General features: G+C 46.4%; 1 protein-coding gene across 1 annotated transcript in view; it reads left to right on the plus strand.

The window, feature by feature from the left end:
* The window catches only part of ankfn1a (ankyrin repeat and fibronectin type III domain containing 1a), a 240,572-nt gene extending 225,069 nt beyond the window's left edge, over positions 1 to 15,503 (plus strand). Inside the window, exon 17 of the mRNA XM_068058655.1 lies at positions 14,767 to 15,503. Coding sequence (XP_067914756.1) covers positions 14,767 to 15,503 — 737 coding nt within the window. The remainder of the gene's footprint in view (positions 1 to 14,766) is intronic.
* The last annotated feature ends 6,224 nt before the right edge of the window (positions 15,504 to 21,727 follow it).

A 21,727-nucleotide genomic window follows, 5' to 3' on the forward strand; every position in this document is an offset into this window, starting at 1 on the left:
ATTAGCAAGTTTGCAGACGACACTAAGATTGGTGGAGTAGCAGATAGTGAAGGGGACTGTCAGAAAATACAGCAGAATATAGATAGACTGGAGAGTTGGGCAGAGAAATGGCAGATGGAGTTCAATCAGGGCAAATGCGAGGTGATGCATTTTGGAAGATCCAATTCAAGAATGAACTATACAGTAAATGGAAAAGTCCTGGGGAAAATTGATGTCCAGAGAGATTTGGGTGTTCAGGTCCATTGCTCCCTGAAGGTGGCAACGCAGGTAAATAGAGTGGTCAAGAAGGCATACGGCATGCTTTCCTTCATCGGACGGGGTATTGAGTACAAGAGTTGGCAGGTCATGTTACAGTTGTATAGGACTTTGGTTCGGCCACATTTGGAATACTGCGTGCAGTTCTGGTCGCCACATTACCAAAAGGATGTGGATGCTTTGGAGAGGGTGCAGAGGAGGTTCACCAGGATGTTGCCTGGTATGGAGGGCGCTAGCTATGAAGAGAGGTTGAGTAGATTAGGATTATTTTCATTAGAAAGACGGAGGTTGAGGGGGGACCTGATTGAGGTGTACAAAATCATGAGAGGTATAGACAGGGTGGATAGCAAGAGGCTTTTTCCCAGAGTGGGGGATTCAATTACTAGAGGACACGAGTTCAAAGTGAAAGGGGAAAAGTTTAGGGGGGATATGCGTGGAAAGTTCTTTATGCAGAGGGTGGTGGGTGCCTGGAACGCGTTGCCAGCGGAGGTGGTAGATGCGGGCACGATGGCGTCTTTTAAGATGTATCTAGACAGATACATGAATGGGCAGGAAGAAAAGAGATACAGACCCTTAGAAAATAGGCGACATGTTTAGATAGAGGATCTGGATCGGCGCTGGCTTGGAGGGCCGAAGGGCCTGTTCCTGTGCTGTAATTTTCTTTGTTCTTTGTTCTTTGTTCTATCTCATTGAGGGGAGGGCATGGATCAATGAACCATCTCCATCTCATTGAGGGGAGGGCATGGATCAATGACCACTGACTCAGTAACTACACTGCAGAGAATTCCATTGGGTCCATCAAACCTGCCCTAGAGCTAGCTCTTGAACTTCAACTCTGCTCTAATTCCATTTCCACATCCTTTCCCATATTCCTTCATATTTTCATTTTCAAATCCTTCCCCAGTTCCCTTTTAATTGTTGTCCCTGTCTCTCCCTTGTGGTAAGCCATCTCCTGTTCTAATATCCTTCTGTGTGAAAACATTTCTAACTTCTCCCTTCATTTTCCCAGTTATGGTGCTCAGTCTGTGCCCCTTGTCACTGATTCACCAAACAGTGGGGACAATCTCCCACTCTTCATCCTCTCAAATCCTTTCAGAGTTTTGTAACCCTTCATTCGTGCCCAGTGGGCTTCCTTATTCTGTAAAAGAGCCCCAATTTTTCAAACTTTTCTTCCTAAGTTGGTCATCTTATTTCTGACATTACATACGAATTAGGATCAGGAGTAGGCCACTCAGCCCCTCGAACCTGCTCCGCCATTCAATAGGATCATGGCTGAACTGATTATTCCACATTACCACCTATCCCCGATAACCTTTCACCCCTTGCCTATCAAGAATCTATCTACCTCTGCCTTAAAAATATTCAAAGACTCTGCTTCCACCGCCTTTTGAGGAAGAGAATTCCAAAGACTCACGACCCTCAGAGAAAAAATTTCTCCTCATCTCTGTCTTAATTTTTTTTTAAACAGTGACGCCTAGTTCTAGATTCTCTCACAAGGGGAAACATCCTTTCCACATCCACCCTGTCAAGACCTCTCAGAATCTATGTTTCAATCAAATTGCCTTTTACTCTTCTAAACTCCAGTGGATACAAGCCCAACCCTGTCCAACCTTTCCCCATAAGACAGCCCTCCCATTCCAGGTATTAGTCTGGTAAATCTTCTTTGAACTGCCTCCAATGCATTTACATCCTTCCTTAAATAAGGAGACCAATACTGTACACAGTACTCCAGATGTGGGACTGGATTTTAAGTTGCCACCAAGTACGGCAGTGGTTGTAAAACACGGCGGCCCGCAAACATGGGTTTTACTCCACAGAGCTGCCATGATCTTATATACAGCAGCTGAACCTACATACTAACAGTTCATCTATTTTGTTTCAGATACAGAGTCTTTCATTGTGTCCTTTTATTATTTTTGTAACCTCCAGCCTTATCTGTTGATTTACTCTTCGATTTGTACACTCTGTCCCTTCCCCTCACAGTCTGTTTATCATTTCCCATACTAATACCTTTCTTTCTTGCCTTGTCTCACCTCCTTGATTTACCATGGCCGGAATTTTACGCCATTTCAGAGAGCTGGATGGTGACGGGAGGGTGGCATAAAATTGAGCGGGAGGCTCTGGGAGGCCTTCCCAATCCATTCCCGCCTCCGACCCACTTAAGGGCCTTCGCCCACCTCCACGGCAATTTTACCTGTGGCAACAGGGTGCCTGATTGAGGGCTGCCCCTGCTTCCCCAACCACCCCCAGGACCCAAGACGCCCCCCACTTCCCCCCAAACGACCATCCTTGCCTCGCCGGGGCCCGACTGATCACCCCCCGGCGAGGCAACCCAAACTTGCCTGTAGTCCTGGCTCCACATCCTCGGCTGGGCTGCAGTCCCAGCAGTGGCCACCGCTCCCGGTGCTGCTGCTGGGACTAAGAGCTGCTGGCCTGCTGATTGGCCGGCAGCTCAATGAGGCGGGACTTCATCCCTCAAGTGGGTGGAAGTCCCGACTTGGAACAATTAAAGCCCGGGGACCCATAAAATGCAGGACGGATCCCCAGGCTAGCTGGAAGCGGGTTCAGTGGCCATCTCCCGTCCGCCCGACGTAAAATCCAGTTTTTTCGGGAGCAGAGAGTGCGAGCGAGTGAGCAGCTGGGAAGGTCAGTTTAAAGTAAATTTAATTTCCTTTTGTTTTCGACGGAGACCAGGGGGCTGCTGGGTAAGTAAAACGCGATATATTTGGGCCGTTTCTGAACCCGAGACACTACACCTGTAGCGTCTCCCACCCGCCCTCCTCCTCTAACCAAAATAAAAAGGACTCGGTGGTGTGTAGATAAGGTAAGGCTTTTTCTATTTCTCTTTTTTTTTAACGTGTGATTGCTTAAAAACTTTTCGTTCCTTTTTCATTTAACTAAGTTTAAGCTTAAGATTAAAAATGGCAGGAGATCTCAGACCCGTGACATGCTCCTCTTGCTCAATGTGGGAGCTCAGGGACATGGCTGATGTCCCTGACTCCTTCACGTGCAGGAAGTGTGTCCAGCTGCAGCTCTTGTTAGACCGCATGACGGCTCTGGAGCTGCGGATGGACTCACTTTGGAGCATCCGCGATGCTGAGGAGGTCGTGGATAGCACGTTTAGTGAATTGGTCACACCGCAGATTAGGATTGCTGAGGGAGAAAGGGAATGGGTGACCAAAAGGCAGAGAAAGAGCAGGAAGGCAGCGCAGGAGTCCCCTGCGGTCATCTCCCTCCACAACAGGTATACCGTTTTGGATACTGTTGAGGGAGATGGCTCACCAGGGGAAGGCAGCAGTAGCCAGGTTCATGGCACCGTGGCTGGCTCTGCTGTTCGGAAGGGCGGGAAAAAGAGTGGAAGGGCTATAGTCATAGGGGATTCGATTGTAAGGGGAGTAGATAGGCGGTTCTGTGGTCGAAAACGAGACTCCCGAATGGTATGTTGCCTCCCAGGTGCACAGGTCAGGGATGTCTCAGATCGGCTGCAGAACATTCTGAAGGGGGAGGGTGAACAGCCAGTTGTTGTTGTGCACATAGGCACCAATGATATAGGTAAAAAACGGGATGAGGTCCTACAAGCAGAATTTAGGGAGTTAGGAGCCAAGTTAAAAAGTAGGACCTCAGAGGTAGTAATCTCCGGATTGCTACCAGTGCCACGTGATAGTCAGAGTAGAAATGAAAGAATAGTCAGGATGAATGCGTGGCTTGAGAGATGGTGCAGGAGGGAGAGGTTCAGATTTTTGGGACATTGGGACCGGTTCTGGGGGAGGTGGGACTATTACAAATTGGACGGTCTACACCTGGGCCGGACTGGAACCAATGTCCTTGGGGGTGCTTTTGCTAATGCTGTTGGGGAAGGTTTAAACTAATGTGGCATGGGGTTGGGAACCAAATGAGGTCAGTGGAGAGTAAGGAGGTAGTAACTAAAGCCTGTAAGGAACTAGATAATGAAGTCAGCGTGACTAAGGGAAAGAGTAGGCAGGGAGCAGATGATGAAAGCAAAGGGACTGGTGGTCTGAGGTGTATTTGTTTTAATGCAAGAAGTGTAATAGGTAAGGCAGATGAACTTAGGGCTTGGATTAGTACCTGGGAGTATGATGTTATTGCTATTACTGAGACTTGGTTAAGGGAAGGGCATGATTGGCAACTAAATATCCCAGGATACCGATGCTTCAGGCGGGATAGAGAGGGAGGTAAAAGGGGTGGAGGAGTTGCATTACTGGTCAAAGAGGATATCACAGCTGTGCTGAAGGAAGGCACTATGGAGGACTCGAGCTGTGAGGTAATATGGGCAGAATTCGGAAATAGGAAGGGTGCGGTAACAATGTTGGGGCTGTACTACAGGCCTCCCAACAGCGAGTGTGAGATAGAGGTACAAATATGTAAACAGATTATGGAAAGATGTAGGAGCAACAGGGTGGTGGTGATAGGAGATTTTAATTTTCCCAACATTGACTGGGATTCACTTAGTGTTAGAGGTCTAGATGGAGCAGAATTTGTAAGGAGCATCCAGGAGGGTTTTCTCGAGCAGTATGTAAATAATCCAACTCGGGAAGGGGCCATACTGGACCTGGTGTTGGGGAATGAGCCGAGCCAGGTGGTTGACGTTTCAGTAGGGGACTACTTTGGGAATAGTGATCACAATTCCGTAAGCTTTAAAATACTCATGGACAAAGACGAGAGTGGTCCTAAAGGAAGAGTGCTAAATTGGGGGAAGGCCAACTATACCAAAATTCGGCAGGAGCTGGGGAATGTAGATTGGGAGCAGCTGTTTGAAGGTAAATCCACATTTGATATGTGGGAGGCTTTTAAAGAGAGGTTGATTAGCGTGCAGGAGAGACATGTTCCTGTGAAAATGAGGGGTAGAAATGGCAAGATTAGGGAACCATGGATGACAGGTGAAATTGTGAGACTAGCTAAGAGGAAAAAGGAAGCATACATAAGGTCTAGGAGGCTGAAGAAAGACGAAGCTTTGAAAGAATATCGGGATTGTAGGCGCAATCTGAAACGAGGAATTAAGAGGGCTAAAAGGGGTCATGAAATATCTTTAGCAAACAGGGTTAAGGAAAATCCCAAAGCCTTTTATTCATATATAAGGAGCAAGAGGGTAACTAGAGAAAGGATTGGCCCACTCAAGGACAAAGGAGGAAAGTTATGCGTGGAGTCAGAGAAAATGGGTGAGATTCTAAACGAGTACTTTGCATCGGTATTCACTGAGGAGAGGGACATGACGGATGTTGAGGTTAGGGACAGATGTTTGATTACTCTAGGTCAAGTCGGCATAAGGAGGGAGGAGGTGTTTGGTATTCTAAAAGGCATTAAGGTGGACAAGTCTCCAGGTCTGGATGGGATCTATCCCAGGTTACTGAGGGAAGCGAGAGAGGAAATAGCTGGGGCCTTAACAGATATCTTTGCAACATCCTTAAACACGGGTGAGGTCCCGGAGGACTGGAGAATTGCTAATGTTGTCCCCTTGTTTAAGAAGGGTAGCAGGGATAATCCAGGTAATTATAGACCGGTGAGCCTGACGTCAGTGGTAGGGAAGCTGCTGGAGAAGATACTGAGGGATAGGATCTATTCCCATTTGGAAGAAAATGGGCTTATCAGTGATAGGCAACATGGTTTTGTGCAGGGAAGGTCATGTCTTACCAACTGAATAGAATTCTTTGAGGAAGTGACAAAGTTGATTGATGAGGGAAGGGCTGTAGATGTCGTATACATGGACTTCAGTAAGGTGTTTGATAAGGTTCCCCATGGTCGGCTGATGGAGAAAGTGAAGGCGCATGGGGTCCAGGGTGCACTAGCTAGATGGATAAAGAACTGGCTGGGCAACAGGAGACAGAGAGTAGTAGTGGAAGGGAGTTTCTCAAAATGGAGACGTGTGACCAGTGGTGTTCCACAGGGATCCGTGCTGGGACCACTGTTGTTTGTGATATACATAAATGATTTGGAGGAAAGTATAGGTGGTCTGATTAGCAGGTTTGCAGACGACACTAAGATTGGTGGAGTAGCAGATAGTGAAGGGGACTGTCAGAGAATACAGCAGAATATAGATAGATTGGAGAGTTGGGCAGAGAAATGGCAGATGGAGTTCAATCAGGGCAAATGCGAGGTGATGCATTTTGGAAGATCCAATTCAAGAGTGAACTATACAGTAAATGGAAAAGTCCTGGGGAAAATTGATGTACAGAGAGATTTGGGTGTTCAGGTCCATTGCTCCCTGAAGGTGGCAACACAGGTCAATAGAGTGGTCAAGAAGGCATACGGCATGCTTTCCTTCATCGGACGGGGTATTGAGTACAAGAGTTGGCAGGTCATGTTCCAGTTGTATAGGACTTTGGTTCGGCCACATTTGGAATACTGCGTGCAGTTCTGGTCGCCACATTACCAAAAGGATGTGGATGCTTTGGAGAGGGTGCAGAGGAGGTTCACCAGGATGTTGCCTGGTATGGAGGGCGCTAGCTATGAAGAGAGGTTGAGTAGATTAGGATTATTTTCATTAGAAAGACGGAGGTTGAGGGGGGACCTGATTGAGGTGTACAAAATCATGAGAGGTATAGACAGGGTGGATAGCAAGAAGCTTTTTCCCAGAGTGGGGGATTCAATTACAAGGGGACACGAGTTCAAAGTGAAAGGGGAAAAGTTTAGGGGGGTTATGCGTGGAAAGTTCTTTACGCAGAGGGTGGTGGGTGCCTGGAACGCATTGCCAGTGGAGGTGGTAGACGCGGGCACGATAGCGTCTTTTAAGATGTATCTAGACAGATACATGAATGGGCAGGAAGTAGAGAGATACAGACCCTTAGAAAATAGGCGACAGGTTTAGATAGAGGATTTGGATTGGCGTCGGCTTGGAGGGCCGAAGGGCCTGTTCCTGTGCTGTAATTTTCTTTGTTCTTTGTTCATATCTTCCCAAATTTGATCCCTTGCCCCCACTATTCAGTTTAAAACCCTCTCTACTTCCCTAGTTATGCAGCTCACTAGAACACCGGCCCCAGCACGGTTCAGATAGAGACCGTCCCAACGGTCCAGCTACCACTTTCTCCAGTACTGGTGCCAGTGCCCCACGAACCGGAACCCACTTCGACCACACCAGTCTTTGAGCCACACATTAATTTCTCTAATCTGATTTGCCCTATGCCAATTTGTACGTGGCTCAGGTAATAATCCAGAGATTATTACCTTTGACGTTCTGCTTCTTAATTTGGTGCCTAGTTCCTCATACTGACTATACAGAACCTCTTTCCTTGTCCTGCCTATGTCATTGGTTCCTACATGGACGACGATGACTGGATCGTCCCCCTCCCACTGTAAGTTCCTCTCCAGCCCTGGGCAGACGTCCTGAACCCTGACACCGGGCAGGCAACACAGCCGTCTGGACTCTCGCTCTTAACTGCAGTGAACAGAGTCAATCCCCCCCTAACTATACTGCCCCTGACTACCACTACATTCTTTTTTTCTCCCTCCACTTGAATGGCTTCCTGTACCATGGTGCCATGGTCAGGTTGCTCATCCACCCTGCAGCCCCCACTCTCATCCAAACAAGCTGAAATAACCTCAAACCTGTTGGACAATCACAAAGGCTGAGGCTCCTGCAGTCCTGCCCTCTGGGACCCCTTACCTGTCTCAGCTGCAGCCACACTCTCCTGTCCCTGACCACTGACCAAATCAGAAGACCCTATCCTAAGGGGTGTGACAGTCTCCTGGTACAAAGTGTTCAGGTAACTTTCTCCCTCCCTGATGTGTCGCAGTGTCTGCAGCTCGGACTCCAGTTCAGTGACTCTGAGCCGAAGCTCTTTGAGCCGCAAACACTTACTGCAGACGTGTTTGCCCTGGATCACACTGACATCCAGGAGCTCCCACATGCAGCAGCCGTGACATCACCTGTCCTGCCATCCTTAATGTGTTTCAATTAACTACTTAATTATTTTATTCAATTATTTATTTTACTTTCCTTTTTATATATATTTTATTAAGCTTACCACTAATTCCTTTACTATTTTAAACGTTAGGATTAGAATGGACCTTAATCACTTAGCAGATACTCACTAAACAGGTAGCTTCTTCCCAAACCAATCACCTACCTGCTTGCCTGTAATGTTTGTTATGTTTGAATTAAATTAAATTAAAAGCTTACCTGTATACTCACCCCGGCTGCTCTCTCTGTTGATTGTTATGTCACTCTGATGTCACTTTTCAATTGTTCCCTGCTCTGCTCCCGCTACGCTCCTCTACCTCTCTCTCTCTCTCCGCTCCCGCTGTGCTCCTCTACCTCTCTCTCTCTCTCTGCTCCCACCGTACATCTCTCTCCCTCTCTCTCTCTCTCCGCACCCACTGTGCTCCTCTCTCTCTCTCTGCTCCCACTGTGCTCCTCTCTCCCTCTCTGCTCCCACTGTGCTCCTCTCTCCCTCTCTGCTCCCACTGTGCTCCTCTCTCCCTCTCTGCTCCCACTGTGCTCCTCTCTCTCTCTCTGCTCCCACTGTGCTCCTCTCTACCTCTCTGCTCCCACTGTGCTCCTCTCTCTCTCTCTGCTCCCACTGTGCTCCTCTCTCTCTCTCTTTCTCTGCTCCCGCTGTGCTCCTCCCTCCCTCTCTCTCTCTGCTCCCACTGTGCTCCTCTCTCTCTCTCTCTGCTCCCGCTGTGCTCCTCTCTCTCTCTCCACACCCACTGTGCTCCTCTCTCTCTCTCTTTCTCTACTCCCGCTGTGCTCCTCTCTCCCTCTCTCTCTCTGCTCCCGCCGTGCTCCTCTCTCTTTCTCCGCACCCACTGTGCTCCTCTCTCGCTCTCTCTCTGCTCCCACTGCGCTCCTCTATCTCTCTCTCTCTGCTCCCGCCGTGCTCCTCTCACTTTCTCCGCACCCACTGTGCTCCTCTCTCCCTCTCACTCTCTGCTCCCACTGTGCTCCTCTCTCTCTCTCTCTCTCTGCTCCCGCTGTGCTCCTCTCTCTTTCTCCGCACCCACTGTGCTCCTCTCTCCCTCTCTCTCTCACTCTCTGCTCCCACTGTGCTCCTCTCTCTCTCTCTCTGCTCCCGCTGTGCTCCTCTCTCTTTCTCCACACCCACTGTGCTCCTCTCTCCCTCTCTCTCTCACTCTCTGCTCCCACTGTGCTCCTCTCTCTTTCTCTCTCTCTCTCTGCTCCCGCTGTGCTCCTCTCTCTTTCTCCGCACCCACTGTGCTCCTCTCTCCCTCTCTCTCTCACTCTCTGCTCCCACTGTGCTCCTCTCTCTCTCTCTCTGCTCCCGCTGTGCTCCTCTCTCTTTCTCCACACCCACTGTGCTCCTCTCTCCCTCTCGCTCTGCTCCCACTGTGCTCCTCTCTCTCTCTCTCTGCTCCCGCCGTGCTCCTCTCACTTTCTCCGCACCCACTGTGCTCCTCTCTCCCTCTCACTCTCTGCTCCCACTGTGCTCCTCTCTCTCTCTCTCTCTCTGCTCCCGCTGTGCTCCTCTCTCTTTCTCCGCACCCACTGTGCTCCTCTCTCCCTCTCTCTCTCACTCTCTGCTCCCACTGTGCTCCTCTCTCTCTCTCTCTGCTCCCGCTGTGCTCCTCTCTCTTTCTCCACACCCACTGTGCTCCTCTCTCCCTCTCTCTCTCACTCTCTGCTCCCACTGTGCTCCTCTCTCTCTCTCTCTCTCTGCTCCCGCTGTGCTCCTCTCTCTTTCTCCACACCCACTGTGCTCCTCTCTCCCTCTCTCTCTCACTCTCTGCTCCCACTGTGCTCCTCTCTCTCTCTCTCTCTCTGCTCCCGCTGTGCTCCTCTCTCTTTCTCCGCACCCACTGTGCTCCTCTCTCCCTCTCTCTCTCACTCTCTGCTCCCACTGTGCTCCTCTCTCTCTCTCTCTGCTCCCGCTGTGCTCCTCTCTCTTTCTCCACACCCACTGTGCTCCTCTCTCCCTCTCTCTCTCACTCTCTGCTCCCACTGTGCTCCTCTCTCTCTCTCTCTCTTTCTCTGCTCCCGCTGTGCTCCTCTCTCTCGCTCTGTCTTCGGTCTCTGACTCTGGGCTTTTGGCACGCTTTTTAAACCTTCACACCCGCTGTGCTCCTTTTTCTCTCTCTGTCTCCGTGATTGTAATTTTCTTGAGTTCCTCCCTCCCTCTTCCATTTCCTGATTTATCTATTCTACTAAATCTTCACCACCCCAGTACCTTGTTGCTAATAAACTTCCTATAATGAGGTGGTGAGAAACTGCAGCCTCTCCAGCAGCTCTGAGCTCTACAAATTCAAGACCACTCAGGGTGGACAACCCAGAATGCTATTGGCTGTTTCTACCTGGAGACCAACTTTAAAGATTTTTATATCTATTCCTGTATAACTATGTATCTGTGCCACTAAAATAAAAGCAAAATCCTGCAGATGCTGGAAATCTGAAATAAAAACAAGAAATGCTGGAACCACTCAGCAGGTCTGGCAGCATCTGTGGAAAGAGAAGCAGAGTTAACGTTTCGGGTCAGTGACCCTTCTTCGGAACTGACAAATATTAGAAATGTAAAAGGTTTTAAGCAAGTAAAGTAGGGGGTGGGGCAAGAGATAACAAAAGAGAAGGTTTAGATAGGACCAGGTCACAGAGAATAACTGAGCAGAAGGTCATGGAGCAAAGGTGAACGGTATGTTAATGGTGTGCTGAAAGACAAAGTGTTAGTGCAGAGAGGGTGTTAATGGACTGAAAACTGAACAGCCACAAGTAAAAAACAGTAAAAAAAACAGTGGGTAAGCAAACTGAATAAACTAAGATGAAATAAAATAAACACAAAAATATATAAAAAATAAAAAATAACTAAAAATAAAAGTAAAAAGGAGGGCCCGTCATGCTCTGAAATGATTGAACTCAATGTTCAGTCCGGCAGGCTGTAGTGTGCCTAATCGGTAAATGAGATGCTGTTCCTCGAGCTTGCGTTGATGTTCACTGGAACACTGCAGCAATCCCAGGACAGAGATGTGAGCATGAGAGCAGGGGGGAGTGTTGAAATGGCAAGCAACCGGAAGCTCAGGATCCTGCTTGCGGACTGAGCGGAGATGTTCCGCAAAGCGGTCACCCAGTCTGCGCTTGGTCTCCCCAATGTAGAGGAGACCACACTGTGAGCAGCGAATGTAGTATACTACATTGAAAGAAGTACAAGTAAATCGCTGCTTCACCTGAAAGGAGTGTTTGGGGCCTGAAATAGTGAGGAGAGAGGAGATAAATGGGCAGGTATTACACCTCCTGCGATTGCAGGGGAAGGTGCCATGGGAAGGGGACGAGGTGGTGGGGGTAATGGAGGAGTGGACCAGGGTGTCGCGGAGGGAATGATCCCTTCGGAATGCTGACAGGGGAAGGGAGGGGAAGATGCGACTGGTAGTGGCATCACGCTGGAGGTGGCGGAAATGGCGGAGGATGATCCTTTGGATATGGAGGCTGATGGGGTGAAAAGTGAGGACAAGGGGAACCCTGTCCCGGTTCTGGGAGGGAGGGGAAGGGGTGAAGGTAGAGGTGCGGGAAATGGGCCGAACACGGTTGAGGGCCCTGTCAACCACAGTGGGGGGGAATCCTCGGTTGAGGAAAAAGGAAGACATATCAGAAGCGCTGTCATGGAAGGTACTCCTCCGCTATCTCTACTTCGCCAGCTTCATGCTAGAGTGTTGAAAGAGATGGCTACAGAGATAGTGAATACATTGGTGATCATCTTTCAAAATTCTATAAATTTTGCAATGGTGCCTGCAGATTGGAAGGTTTCAAATGTAACCCCATTGTTTCAGAAAGGAGGGAGAGAGAAAATGGGGAACTGCTGTTAGCCTGACATCGGTAGTACAGAAAATACCAGAATCTATTATAAAGAATGTGATTAGTGGACACAGAAAATAAATGGTCTGATTGGGCAGTGAACATGGATTTATGAAGGGGAAATCATGTTTGACAGACTTGTTAGAGTTTTTTGAGGATGTTACTGGCAGAGTGGATAAGGGGGACCCAGTGGATGTGGTGTATTTGGACTTTCAGAAGGTTTTTGATAAAGTTCCACTTAGGAGGTTACTAAGCAAAATTAAAGCGCGCGGGATTGGGAATAATATACTGGCATGGATTGAGGATTGAGTAACAGGCAGAAAAAAGAGTAGGAATAAATGGGTCATTATTGCGTTGGCAGGCTGTAACCAGTGGGGTACCGCAAGCATCAGTGTTTGGATTTGGTTGTGGGGACCAACTGTAATATTTCCAAGTTTGCGGATGACACAAAACTTGCGGGAATGTGAGTTGTGAAGAGGATGCAAAGAGGCTTCAAGGGGATTTAGACAGGCTAAGTGAGTGAGCAAGAACATGGCATATGGGATATAATGTGGTAAAATGTGAGGTTATCCATTTTGGTAGTGTTAGGACCGAGGTGGGAGGAGTGCACTGTTAATTCAGTCCCACTTCTCCATAGGTCACAGCATATCAATAAACTTTCCCACTTATCGAGTCAGCCGATTAGATACTCTATTTGTCCCCAGAATAAAACACACCAACCAGGTTTCTTTAACAAACAACAAAATTATCCATTTATTATAAACCAAGTCTTAACCAATAATGAAGTAAATATATACACGAATTAAAAGATTAAAGCCCCTTATTTTTTATCCTAGCCTTTGCATGCACACACTCAGTTAACTGGAAATAAAAAGGGATTTTTGTTTACAGCTGTGACAAAGAAATAGAAGGAATAAAAAATAACTTGCATCTGAACAGCAGATATGGAAGTCCTTTGTTTTGGCGAGGTGTCCCAAAGTCGAATAGGTGGCTGCCACTAGGAGTCTTTCCAGGCAAGGTTGATGAACAGTCTGTTTGGGTAGGTGTTCAAAGAAATTCAACTACAGAAGGCTTCACATTGGTCTTCCATCAGGTGTGCAGCAACAAAGGTTTCAGTTCTCAGACATTCGATGCAAAGTTCTTTTAAAGATGCAAGATTTCTGCAAACATGCAGGATTTCTTCAGAATACAGGAGGCAACAGTACAACTTGATATAGGATTTGCTTTGCAAGAGCAAGGATTCTTCAAAGAGAGGTAACAGTTGTCAGGATTTTCTTCTGATCTCCTGGCAGGTCCAGAAACAAAGTCCAACTGCCACTTTTAGTCCAAAAGCCAGCTGGCTTTTTAACAGTTCAAAATGAAACTGGCTTTTTTTCTAGGCAAGTCCTATGATAATCATAAATTCTGTCTTGTCAATAACATAAACCCCTGCTATGTTTACTTGAAATCATGTGCCTTCCAGCAAAAATTTGTTTACTGATCAACCTTCTGTTGGCCTTCCTTTTAAAAATACACCCACAAAGTTCAGCAATCTCCAGATGATTCAATATTCATGAAAATCCTGTCCAGTTTTTAAAATATAGATTCTCAAGTTTTAACAAAAGATGGAAATCCACATAACAGTAGGAGGAACAGAGGTGCAGAGTATTTCTTAAATGGTGAGAGATTGGAAAGTGTTGCTCTCCAAAGGGACCTGGGTGTCCTTGTTCATAAGTCACTGAAAGCTAGCATGCAGGTGCTGCAAGCAATTAGCAAGGCAACTGGTATGTTAGCCTTTATCGCAAGAGGATTTGAGTACAGAGCAAAGAAGTCTTGCTGCAATTGCATAGAGCATTGCTGAGGCTGCACCTGGAATACTGTGTGCAGTTCTGGTCCCCTTGCCTGAGGAAGGATATACTTTCATGGAGGGAGTGCAGCAGAGGTTCACCAGACTGATTTCTGGGATGGTGGGATTGTCCTATGAGGAGAGATTATGGAAACTGGGCCTGTATTCTCTGAAGTTTAGAAGAAGAAGGGGAGATCTCACAGAAACTTACAAAATTCTTAAAGGGATAGAGAAGGTAGATAGAGAAAGGATGTTTCCCCTGGCTGTGGGGTTTAGAACCAGCGGACACAATCTCAGAATAAAGGACAAGCCATTTAGGACTGAGATGAGGAGGAATTTCTTCACTCAGAGGTTGGTGAATCTTTGGAATTCTCTACCCCAGAGAGTGATGGAAGCTCAGTCACTGAGTAAATTCAAGACAGAGATCGATAGATTTCTAGTTGTTAATGACATCAAGGGATTTGGGGATAGTGCGGGAATATGGCGTTGAGGTAGATGATCAGCCGTGATCTAGAATAGGCTCGAAGGGCTGAATGGCCTATTCCTGATCCTATGTTCCTACCTCTACGCCGCTGAATCTATACCTACTATCTCTGCATGCCTGTTGACTGGCACACTTGTAAATCAGGTGAGTTTAAATCAGGTGGGTACAGGTTGATTGTTGATAATTGAGTGAGTATATCGTGCAGGTATAACTCAGCTGGGTATAGATTGGGCATTCTTGTAAATCAGGCGGGTGTAAATTGGACAGCTGATTTTATCTGTGTCCACAGCAGAAACAGTTCATCGCAGCAGCTTCCGGGGAGGGAAGTGTAAATTATTGGTTTGGAATGGGGTGTGAATCACTTTCCCACATGCTGCATCCTCTCTTTATCTTTCTGTTAACACTGTGTCTGTACTGATGAGGTTCCCATGTGCTTCTATGTTTTTGCAGACTCTCAGCCTTGCTCTGATGAGGAGTGTTGTTCCGAGGTCTTTCTCCCCACTGACAGTGACTATGATTCCAGTGATGCACTGAGTCCTAGAGGCCTGGAGCTGCTCTGCTCTTCACCCAGTGAGTTTAGGCAGCAGCTTGGTTATGTGTTGAGTGGAAGTGCCCCAGATGTTCTTCAGATCCATGAACTCCAGCTGAGGGAAGAATGTGAGCAATCATGCAGCTTTCGAGCAGCGAGTGAGTTGGCTACTGAGAATAGCAGGAGTCTGACGGTGGGGGGAATGTGTAAGAGCAGTACAGAGAAAGCGAGCCATCCAACAGACACCCGTTTCTTCAGCAAGAAAGGATCATCCCAGCACAAAATACCCAGGCACCAGAAGTACCACAACTTTAACCGGAACAGATGGTTGTGTTTCCACCGAGAGGCCCAATCACTGAGCATCTCTGAGGGGGCCTACACACACAGGCAAGGGACAGAGTTACCACCGGAATCTGCTGCTTCCACCTTCCCAGAATTGGCCTGTAGCCCCGGCAGTGGGGAACCGAGACCAGGTCTCCTTGTGGACCTGTGCCAGCAGAGCAGCTCAGAGGACGAGCCTGGCTCCTGGTCCCTGAGTTTCTGTGGGTCACAGCCTTCAATTGCTGAGGCTGCTTCCGCCAGTGGCACTGCTCGAGAGACTGATTGTGATGAACTGTGTGACACTCAGAGTTCTGACATATTCAGTAGTGTTCTATAGTGTGTTACTGGGCATTAGTCAAAAAGCAGGCACATTACGCTGTGCACTACTCACCACAGTAGTCCCAGGATTCATCCTTGGCTTCTGCAGAATCAGCTGATCTCAGCATGGAAAGTGCTAGAATTGGTCAACAGGCACTGGGCTTTTGGTGGGTGGGTGGGTGGGGGGGGGGTGGTGGGGGGGGGTGGTGGGAGGGGAGGGGAGCGGTGTCAGTGTCCCTGCCTCCTGATTGCTTGTGTGTGGAGATTGGACGACAACAGGATCAGACCTACCACAGAAACTGTGATTCCTCCACAGCTGAATAGCCTCCACACACACACAGCCTGGGCTAACACTCCAGCGAGTGTCAGCCCCTTCGGTGGCGGAGAGAGTGAAGTAAATAGACAAATACATGTACAAGTTGCAGGTCAACTTTTTGCTGATATTTGAAAATGGCTAACAGTTGCTGGGGTGACGGTTGCTGGGGTGACGGTTGCTGGGGTGATCGGGAATGCTTTGTGTTTATTTTCCCCTGATGTGGATTCCTTGCATTGCCAATCGCTGACAAACAAAGTCCATTCATCGGGAATTAGAGTTTGAGTCTTGGTCAGGCTAAATCACGGGGAAAGTTTTCCCATTTCATCCTTTGCAGCAGATTGAAAAAAGCCAGTGTTACGGTCAGGTTATTACAGACTCTGAGCATCACAGCCTTGATGAACACATCACACTCACTCTATACAGGCTGCTTCATTGATCTGACCGCCAGCATTGTCCTTTTGTTGCTTGCTGTGCTCTTTCCTAGCAGCAATATATTTTTCTACAAAGTATTCACAGGTAATATTTTTATTCAAGCCCATGAATTTGACGTGCAGAATCTCCTGGGGTTTGTGAAATTGCAGTTTGTTTAAAGGCCTGTGGGGGTAAAGAATGTGAATGATAAGATGAGGGCTGTTCAAACTCGTCAATTGCCTTTAATACAGCAGAGAGATGTTTGGGAATAAATGCAGAGTGTGCGATAGGGGAAATGATAACCTGGCCTATTCTTTGTCTCAAAGGGTCATAGATCGATACAACAGCTATCCAATTAGTCCCACTCTCCTGCTCTTTCCCCATCGCCATATAATTCTTTTCCCCTTCAAGTATTTAGCCAGTTCCCTTTTGGAAGTTATTATTGAATCTGCTTCCACTGCCCTTTCAGGCAGCGCGTTCCAGATCACAGTGTCAAAAAAATTCTCATCTCCCCCTCTGGTTCTTTAGCCAGTCACCTTTAATCTGTGTCCTCTATCACCGACCCTCCTGCCACTGGAAACAGTTTCTCCTTACTCGATCAAAACGCTTTAAGACTTTGACCACTTCGATCAAATCTCCTTTGAAACTTGTCTGCAGTAAATACACCCCTTTCCTTCCAACTTTCACCATTTTGACAGAGCGATAGGGAAATACCTTCTAGAAAATTCCAGGCTTCGGTGTTTCAAACCTGTGGTTGATGTCGAATTATTTGTACTAATGAGGGTTTAGTGAAGTGATGTCATGTCTGGCGATTCTTGAAGAAATCATTTGAGGAACAGTCCACAAACTGGGGCGACTGAGACACCTGCAGGATGCAAAAAATGAAGACCTTACTTGTTCTGGTACCGTCCATCCTGTACAATCCTGCAACGTGTTGTCGATTTTGCAACATTTACACTACGAAAGGGAGGATGTTGGTGTCAGTGCTCCTGATTTTATCATGTCTGTGATTTCCTGCAATGCTGTTGTGTTTCAATGTTTATTAAAAAGGATAGAGAAAATGTTTCTGCACCTGTTACCGTACACCGAGGTTTGTAGGATCAGATCGGCTTTAATTAAATACCTAGATATAACCAAGGAAAAATTTATAACATTAGTGACAAATTCCTCAGCTGGTTATTGCAGTGAAGGCTGACTATATGTTCACAGTTATATCCGCAGTCAGAGTTATTACACCGTACACTCAGAGTTACATCCGCAGTCAGAGTTATTACACCGTACACTCAGAGTTACATCCGCAGTCAGAGTTATTACACCGTACACTCAGAGTTATATCCGCAGTCAGAGTTACTACACCGTACACTCAGAGTTATATCCGCAGTCAGAGTTATTACACCGTACACTCACAGTTATATCCGCAGTCAGGGTTATTACACCGTACACTCACAGTTATATCCGCAGTCAGAGTTATTACACCGTACACTCACAGTTATATCCGCAGTCAGAGTTATTACACCGTACACTCAGAGTTATATCCGCAGTCAGAGTTACTACACCGTACACTCACAGTTATATCCGCAGTCAGAGTTATTACACCGTACACTCACAGTTATATCCGCAGTCAGGGTTATTACACCGTACACTCACAGTTATATCCGCAGTCAGAGTTATTACACCGTACACTCACAGTTATATCCGCAGTCAGAGTTATTACACCGTACACTCACAGTTATATCCGCAGTCAGAGTTATTACACCGTACACTCAGAGTTATATCCGCAGTCAGAGTTACTACACCGTACACTCACAGTTATATCCGCAGTCAGGGTTATTACACCGTACACTCAGAGTTATATCCGCGGTCAGAGTTATTACACCGTACACTCACAGTTATATCAGCGGTCAGAGTTATTACACCGTACACTCAGAGTTATATCCGCAGTCAGAGTTACTACACCGTACACTCACAGTTATATCCGCAGTCAGAGTTACTACACCGTACACTCACAGTTATATCAGCGGTCAGAGTTATTACACTGTACATTAACAGTTATATCAGCGGTCAGATTTATTACGCCGTACATTAACAGTTATATCAGCGGTCAAAGATATTACACCGTACACTCACAGTTTTATCAGCGGTCAGAGTTATTACACTGTACACTCTCAGTTATATAACCGCAGTCAGAGTTATTACGCCGTACACTCACAGTTATATCAGTGGTCAGAGTTATTACACCGTACACTCTCAGTTATATAACCGCAGTCAGAGTTATTACGCCGTACACTCACAGTTACATCCGCAGTCAGAGTTACTACACCGTACACTCTCAGTTATATAACCGCAGTCAGAGTTATTACGCCGTACACTCACAGTTATATCAGCGGTCAGAGTTATTACACCGTACACTCACAGTTATATAACCGCAGTCAGAGTTATTACACCGTACACTCACAGTTATATCAGTGGTCAGAGTTACTACACCGTACACTCACAGTTATATTAGCAGTCAGAGTTATTACACCGTACACTCACAGTTATATCCGCAGTCAGAGTTATTACACCGTACACTCACAGTTATATCTGCAGTCAGAGTTACTACACCGTACACTCACAGTTATATCAGCGGTCAGAGTTACTACACCGTACACTCACAGTTATATCCGCAGTCAGAGTTATTACACCGTACACTCACAATTATATCCGCAGTCAGAGTTACTACACCGTACACTCACAGTTATATCAGCGGTCAGAGTTACTACACCGTACACTCACATTTATATCCGCAGTCAGGGTTATTACACCGTACACTCACAGTTATATCAGCGGTCAGAGTTACTACACCGTACACTCACAGTTATATCAGCGGTCAGAGTTATTACACTGGACACTCACAGTTATATCCGCAGTCAGAGTTATTACGCCGTACACTCACAGTTATATAACCGCAGTCAGAGTTATTACGCCGTACACTCACAGTTATATCAGCGGTCAGAGTTATTACACCGTATACTCACAGTTATATAACCGCAGTCAGAGTTATTACACCGTACACTCACAGTTATATCAGCGGTCAGAGTTACTACACCGTACACTCACAGTTATATTAGCAGTCAGAGTTATTACACCGTACACTCACAGTTATATCCGCAGTCAGAGTTATTACACCGTACACTCACAGTTATATCTGCAGTCAGAGTTACTACACCGTACACTCACAGTTATATCAGCGGTCAGAGTTATTACACCGTACACTCACAGTTATATCCGCAGTCAGAGTTACTACACCGTACATTCACAGTTATATCAGCGGTCAGAGTTACTACACCGTACACTCACAGTTATATCCGCAGTCAGAGTTATTACACCGTACACTCACAGTTATATCCGCAGTCAGAGTTACTACACCGTACACTCACACTTATATCAGCGGTCAGAGTTACTACACCGTACACTCACAGTTATATCCGCAGTCAGGGTTATTACACCGTACACTCACAGTTATATCCGCAGTCAGAGTTATTACACCGTACACTCACAGTTATATCAGCGGTCAGAGTTATTACACCGTACACTCACAGTTATATCCGCAGTCAGAGTTACTACACCGTACACTCACAGTTATATCAGCGGTCAGAGTTATTACACCGTACACTCACAGTTATATCTGCAGTCAGAGTTACTACACCGTACACTCACAGTTATATCCGCAGTCAGAGTTATTACACCGTACACTCACAGTTATATCCGCAGTCAGAGTTATTACACCGTACACTCACAGTTATATCCGCAGTCAGAGTTACTACACCGTACACTCACAGTTATATCAGCGGTCAGAGTTATTACACCGTACACTCACAGTTATATCCGCAGTCAGGGTTATTACACCGTACACTCACAGTTATATCAGCGGTCAGAGTTATTACACCGTACACTCACAGTTATATCCGCAGTCAGAGTTATTACACCATACACTCACAGTTACATCCGCAGTCAGGGTTATTACACCGTACACTCACAGTTATATCAGCGGTCAGAGTTATTACACCGTACACTCACAGTTACATACGCAGTCAGAGATATTACACCGTACACTCACATTTATATCCGCAGTCAGAGTTATTACACCGTACACTCACAGTTATATCAGTGGTCAGAGTTATTACACCGTACACTCACAGTTATATCAGCTGTCAGAGTTATTACACCGTACACACAGTTACATACGCAGTCAGAGATATTACACCGTACACTCACAGTTACATCAGCGGTCAGAGTTATTACACCGTACACTAACAGTTACATCCGCAGTCAGGGTTATTACACCGTACACTCACAGTTATATCAGCGGTCAGAGTTATTACACCGTACACTCAATTACATACGCAGTCAGAGATATTACACCGTACATTAACAGTTATATCAGCGGTCAGAGTTATTACACCGTACACTCACAGTTATATCATCAGTCAGAGTTATTACACCGTACACTCACAGTTATATCAGCAGTCAGAGTTATTATACCATACACTCACAGTAAGATCAGCGGTCAGAGTTATTACACAGTACATTAACAGTTATATCACCGGTCAGAGATATTACACCATACACTCTCAGTTATATCAGCGGTCAGAGTTATTATGCTGTACACTCACAGTTATATCAGCGGTCAGAGTTATCACACCGTACTATCACAGTTACATCCACAGTCAGAGTTATTACGCCGTACACTCACAGTTACATCAGCATTCAGAGTTATTACACCGTACATTCACTGTTATATCAGCGGTCAGAGATATTATACCGTACATTAACAGTCATATCAGCGGTCAGAGTTATTATACCGTACTCTCACAGTTACATCCACAGTCAGAGATATTGCACCGTACATTCACTGTTATATCAGCGGTCAGAGATATTATACCGTACATTAACAGTCATATCAGCAGTCAGAGTTATTACACCATACACTCACAGTTATCTCAGCGGTCAGAGCTATTTGGCCATATACTCAGTGTTATATCAGCGGTCAGAGTTATTATACCGTAAGCTCACAGTTATATCAGCGGTCAGAGTTATTACACAGTACACTCACAGTTATATCAGCGGTCAGGGTTATTACACCGTAAACTCACAGTTCTATCAGCGGTCAGAGATATTACACCGTACACTCACAGTTATCTCAGCGGTCAGAGCTATTTGGCCATATACTCAGTGTTATATCAGCGGTCAGAGTTATTATACCGTAAGCTCACAGTTATATCAGCGGTCAGAGTTATTACACAGTACACTCACAGTTATATCAGCAGTCAGAGTCATTTCACCATACACTCACAGTTACATCAGCAGTCAGAGTTATTACACCGTACACTCACAGTAAGATCAGCGGTCAGAGTTATTATACCGTACACTCACAGTTATATCAGCAGTCAGAGTTATTACACCGTACACTCACAGTTATATCAGCAGTCAGAGTTATTACACCATACATTCACAGTTAAAGAGGTGGGGGAGTG

This window comes from Heterodontus francisci, chromosome 26 (assembly GCF_036365525.1).
Source record: "Heterodontus francisci isolate sHetFra1 chromosome 26, sHetFra1.hap1, whole genome shotgun sequence".
Classification (NCBI taxonomy): domain Eukaryota; kingdom Metazoa; phylum Chordata; class Chondrichthyes; order Heterodontiformes; family Heterodontidae; genus Heterodontus; species Heterodontus francisci.